The sequence below is a fragment of the Coregonus lavaretus genome, assembly GCF_964263955.1.
Source record: "Coregonus lavaretus genome assembly, chromosome: 13".
NCBI classification, from domain to species: domain Eukaryota; kingdom Metazoa; phylum Chordata; class Actinopteri; order Salmoniformes; family Salmonidae; genus Coregonus; species Coregonus lavaretus.
In genome coordinates this window covers 31,883,647-31,888,827 of record NC_140000.1, presented here as the reverse complement: position 1 = coordinate 31,888,827, position 5,181 = coordinate 31,883,647, and the positions used below count along the sequence as shown (strand labels likewise).

Here is a 5,181-nt window from a genome sequence, read left to right as displayed (position 1 = left end):
CACCTCCATAGTCAATCCGGGGTTAAAATGAATATACTGTGTAATGGTTATAATGCATTATCCTTGTTGGACCATGCAAACAGACTGTCTTTGTATTGTGAGTGAGGGACAAAGAAACATGGTTAACACCCACACTGCATTCATTAATTTGGACACAAAATCACTGTATGATCACAAACCTGGGAAATACAAAAACATTTTACACAAGAGCCACTTTAATATTCAAACACGTTGCCTGAAAAGCACATAGGTGAGTATGTATCACCAGACATGACTGAATGAGGGAAATCTGGCCATTGTTATGGTAAGAGGATTTGTACAGTAGCTTGGGGCTATGCAATGGCAGTAGTTAGTTGTGCACAGAGACTGTGTTTCTGTTTGTGCTTGTTAGCTCACACTATCTCCTGGGTGGTCTTCTATGTGCATGGTGAGGTAATGGCCAGGTGTTCTACTCACACATTCACCAACTGTGCAGTTACTATATCATCCAGATTATATTTTTCTACTATATCTGAATACGTTTCCTGTAAAATAATGTTCCACATTTGATATTTACTAATACATACTTGACACCAGAAAGAAACAAGAGCACAGCATTTACCAGGAAAGGAAACAATGCTTGAAAACTGAATACTTTCTTAATGCCACACAGCTAAAACACTGCAGATTAAAGCAGAGTTTAAGCTAATTCCCATACCATACTGCCTGTAGAGTGCTCTCCCGGTAAGAACCTTGGGTACTGTGTACCTTCATTAGCATTTGTCAAGAAACACAGCGCTTATCTTTCCCCTTTTGCAGCTGTTTGCACTCACAACGTTGGAATGCTTTGAATGAGTCACATTCCTGTGACTGGTGTAGTTGAACCTAAGAACTTGTTCACTGACCATTGGCTATACCTCAAAATATGATTTTTGATGGTTCTGAACTATGCAATCATTTGACTATCGAGACAGGTTCAATTGGACAGGAACATTCCTGTCACGTCTAGATTCCCAAATAGAGTGGCAGTTGATTTTAAAACTTTAATTGGAAAGTATTTAAATCAATTAATCTTCAAGGTAATTCAAAGGTTAGCCTTTTCTCACCTCTTAAGAGTAAAAGTTGGACACTCAACAATGGCTGCTGCCTGTAATGTCTCATCTGCACTAGCTGACCGAGAACAGAGAGCTTGTTAATGTCTTGCCTGTGTGGTATGGTTGGTGCTGGCTGTGGCACGATGACCTCTGTCTGCATGTGTTTGAACTTGCAATGAGTGTGCACTTCTCCATTTCGTGACCCTGAATCTCTGCTTCCCAAACACCTCCACATTCCTCAGTCTCTGGAGTTTAAAAGGACCTCAGTGCAATACTAGTGAGAGAAATTAGCAAGTGCTTTAAAAATCACATATTAAAAAGGAATAAAAACAATTAAACAAGCATAGCAACACTGTGCAGTCGGAGGAAAGTGGAAACAAACATGTAATAAAAATATAACCAGCAGAAAGGATAAAGATATGTTGCCTAGTTACTACCAGTCAAAAGAAGTCTGTTTAGTTGGAGTTCTACGTACCGTCCCCTTTTGCTCAAGGAAGGGAAAATTAAATATTACAGAGAGCCCTCTCACAAACCCTGTCTGAGTCATGATTCTCAGTCCATGGAACGTTGAACTACATCAAAAGGTGTAAAACCAAACCATCAGAAATTCCGTTGCAGGGGCCACAGGCATGCGTAGAGGCAGATTGTGGGTCGTCGTGACTGAGGCTAGTACGAGTCATGACTGGTGGGCGGGGGCGGGGGTGGGGGGGGGGGGGGTTGCAGGCAGGCTGGAGCCCCCCGGAACTAAAGAGATGCTCATGCATATGTTGCTCTTGACCAGTCATAATGCCTCAGTCACTGTGGGGCCCTGGCTTACATAGCAGTCCTCTCAAACATCTGAGTTGAGGCTGATGTTGGCCAACCTGGGGTCCGAGTTGATCTCATACCTGTAATGGTAACCCTCCATGTGGTCCCTGCACGCGTCCCGAATATTGTATATCCACCGCTTGATCCCCTTCCTGTTGAGGTAGAGGACCAGCAGAAAGATCACTCCGATCAAGGCCAGCACCATGCCCAGGAAGACATACGAGGTCTCCAGCACACCTTTCATTTCACCTGAAAAGGTACACTCCAACTCCAAGTGTTCTATCTGGAGCAACGGTAACTGCCTCAGAACCTCAGGGTCAGAACAGGTCATATTCTGCTTGTCTGGGACCTGCTCAGAGCTCTTCAGCCAGGCCACAAGGTCCTCGATATTGCAGTCACAGCGCCAAGGGTTCCCTGCCAGATGCACCTGAAGCCCAGGCTTCAGGCTGAAGTCCATCAGTGTAGTGTTGGGTAGTTCCCTCAGGGCATTGTCCGTCAGGTCTAGCTCACGGAGCGGAGGAACACTCAGCGTCCCGTTCCGGATGAAGATGAGAGAGTTGTTTTGTAGGTTGAGGATGGTGAGGTTGGAGAGGTGGGAGAACATGCCCTCAGGGAGGACCACCAGGTCATTGTTAGACAGATCCAAGCTGGTAAGTTGAAGGGCTCCGCCACTCTGTAGCAGGCTGAAGAGCTCATCCATGGAAGTATGGTTGTAAAAAGCCCTGCTGAGGTTGAGGTCCAGCAGTTTGTTGTAATCAGGGAAGGCTTGAGCACTAAAATTCAGAATCCTGTTGTTACTCAAGTCTAGCAGCCTGAGATTTGGCAAGTTGTTGAATACATTGTGGTCCACCAGCTCCACCTGGTTTCCTGTGAGATACAAGTCTGTTAACTGTTCAAGAGGCACAGGGAAAGACCCAGCTGTGAGATGGGAAATGTTGTTCCCAGTAATGAACAGGGTTTTAGTGTTTGCTGGCAATGTTTGTGGAACCACGAATAAACCCTGGTTCACACATTTTACCGTGGATGTGAAACAGACGCATTTGTCAGGACAGGCTGAATTTGAAACAAGGAGAGCAAAGAAAAACCACAAACGAAGCAGAGTTGTATTCTCTCGGGTTTCTTCAAGTTTACAACATAACAATGAGCTCACAAAACGCATTTTTCCACCCGTGTTTCCAATGAATCTGATAGATGAAACGAAGCACAGGGCGTAGAACGTGCACAAATGTTTTCCCCGAGTCAATCCACGTTCAAGTTCCTGTCCTCCACATGGAAAATGGTACTTTTCAACCTTATTCCTGAAGGAAATAGCTCCACTTCCGATTTAAACTGGGCGGCAACGATTACATTCATTAGCTAAACAGCCTCCTCACATACGTTTACACAGAGAAAAGTTTTTGTTGCCAATCAGTCTTTCATCATGCTCCTCGTGTTAGTGTGGCTTTCAAATCCGGTCGCTGATCGTTTTATCGCACAGCTCTCACTAAAATGCATTCGCATACGCCGGAGTCAGCCTTTGAAGTGAAGTGCGTAAACAGCCCTCAGATTTCGAGGAGTTCAATAATGGCCAGAAAAAACGAGAAAATGTTCTAACAAAAGTATCTGAGGACACTCGGTCCATCAATGCTTCCCTCGAATCAACAGAATAGACTCTTCTCCAAGTCCGGTATGCGAAAAATGAGTCCGCCACCGCACAAACCAATGCAAGGCGTAGGCTATACCATGTTCCATTACAACGGGTGAGCAATAAAACTTTTGTAAATACAAGTTGTCATTCAACAAATTAAATATTTGCTATATATCCTTGTTATTGCTCACATTTCTTGTTTCCTTTATTTATTTAAATGTTTATAAAATCACAATATGTGCAGTCTCAATTGGGTATTTCACTGTGGTCAACAAAATTCTATGGTGTGCGCCAAATTAAACACTGCTTCAGAGCTGAAGTAGCCTAGTCTAATCTAATGAAAGGTTTTCGATCCAAAATCAAATACATCGTCAACTATACTCAATTATTATGAACCTGTAAACAAGTATTGCATATTATTTAATATCATAGGCTACATCTCAGATACATTGTAGATAGCAGGGGCAGGGCCACTCAGCCAATGTGCTGGAGAGCTAAGGGAATGCAATTTTTAACCTCAGAACACAAGAACCCATTAGTCTCAGACTTTATGATTCAATTGAAAGATTATTGTCAAGGGAAAATCCATCACTTTGGTTGTGTAATGCACTTCCTCACTTAATGTAGGCTATTATATGCTTTTAGAGGGGAATGACAATCGAAAGATAGAGCATAATGTGGGTGGTTTAATTTACTATAGCCTACTGGGCTGCAATTTTTTTTGAATAGCCAGCAGTAACGTGAGCATAGCTGTGGGAAGTAGAGGTGCTGCAGATAAAGAAATAAATAAAATATGTATAATAATAAAAAATTACAATGTTTTTTGTCCCACAAAATGTGTGAACTAGATCCCCCTCACCCTACAGCACCCCCAACCCAAAACATCTTCCCGCGGCCATACATGTGTTATTTTAGACAGTTGTCATTCATTTAGATTAGTTAACAGCCAATATATAATCCTAATTGATTGATGAGGAGCACATAGTCCCCAGGGTCCAGGGCATAACACTGATGAAGTTCTGGAGTGGAGAGAAACCAAGCACTGCTGTTAGTGTGAAGAAGGCTGTGTGTGTGTGTGTTTGAGAGAGAGAGAGAGAGAGAGAGAGAGAGAGAGAGAGAGAGAGAGAGAGAGAGAGAGAGAGAGAGAGAGAGAGAGAGAGTACATAGGTCTACACAGTAAAATTCATGCTCTTATACATGTAGTTACATTTACCAGACACTCTTATCCAGAGCGACTTACTGGAGCAATTAGTGTTAAGTGCCTTGCTCAAGGGCACATCAACAGATTTTTCACCTAGTCGGCTCAGGGATTCAAACCAGTGACCTTTTGGTTACTGGCCCAATGTTAGGCTACCTGCACTGTAATTACTCTAGTAATAACATTCTATTAAAATGTTAATTGATAACAACCTATTAACATAACTTTTAGTGAACCATTGTAATGTTTTTGTAATTACATAAGAGAAACTTATCCCCTTGTAAAATAGCTAAACTGCTGCTCACCAGATCTTCCGGTACCAAGAGTCAGAACTTAATCTGGTCCAAATAAAGGAGAGCAGCATAAAACATTTTTATTTCCAAAACGGTATATCCAACAATTTTTCACATTTGTGTTTTTTCATGAAAAATAAATGCTTATGGGTACCTTTATGTGTGTGTAACATATTACTGTTC

At 42.4% G+C, this 5,181-nt stretch overlaps 1 protein-coding gene across 1 annotated transcript; it reads right to left on the bottom strand.

Annotated features, from left to right (window-relative positions):
• Window positions 1-207: 207 nt before the first annotated feature.
• LOC311140428 (trophoblast glycoprotein-like) lies at window positions 208-3,039 on the bottom strand (the record flags this gene model as incomplete). Its single annotated transcript, XM_084175483.1, has 1 exon — window positions 208-3,039. One exon carries the CDS (start codon window positions 3,037-3,039, stop codon window positions 1,903-1,905), a length of 1,137 nt encoding a protein of 378 aa, XP_084031609.1. The 3' UTR covers window positions 208-1,902.
• Window positions 3,040-5,181: the final 2,142 nt, after the last annotated feature.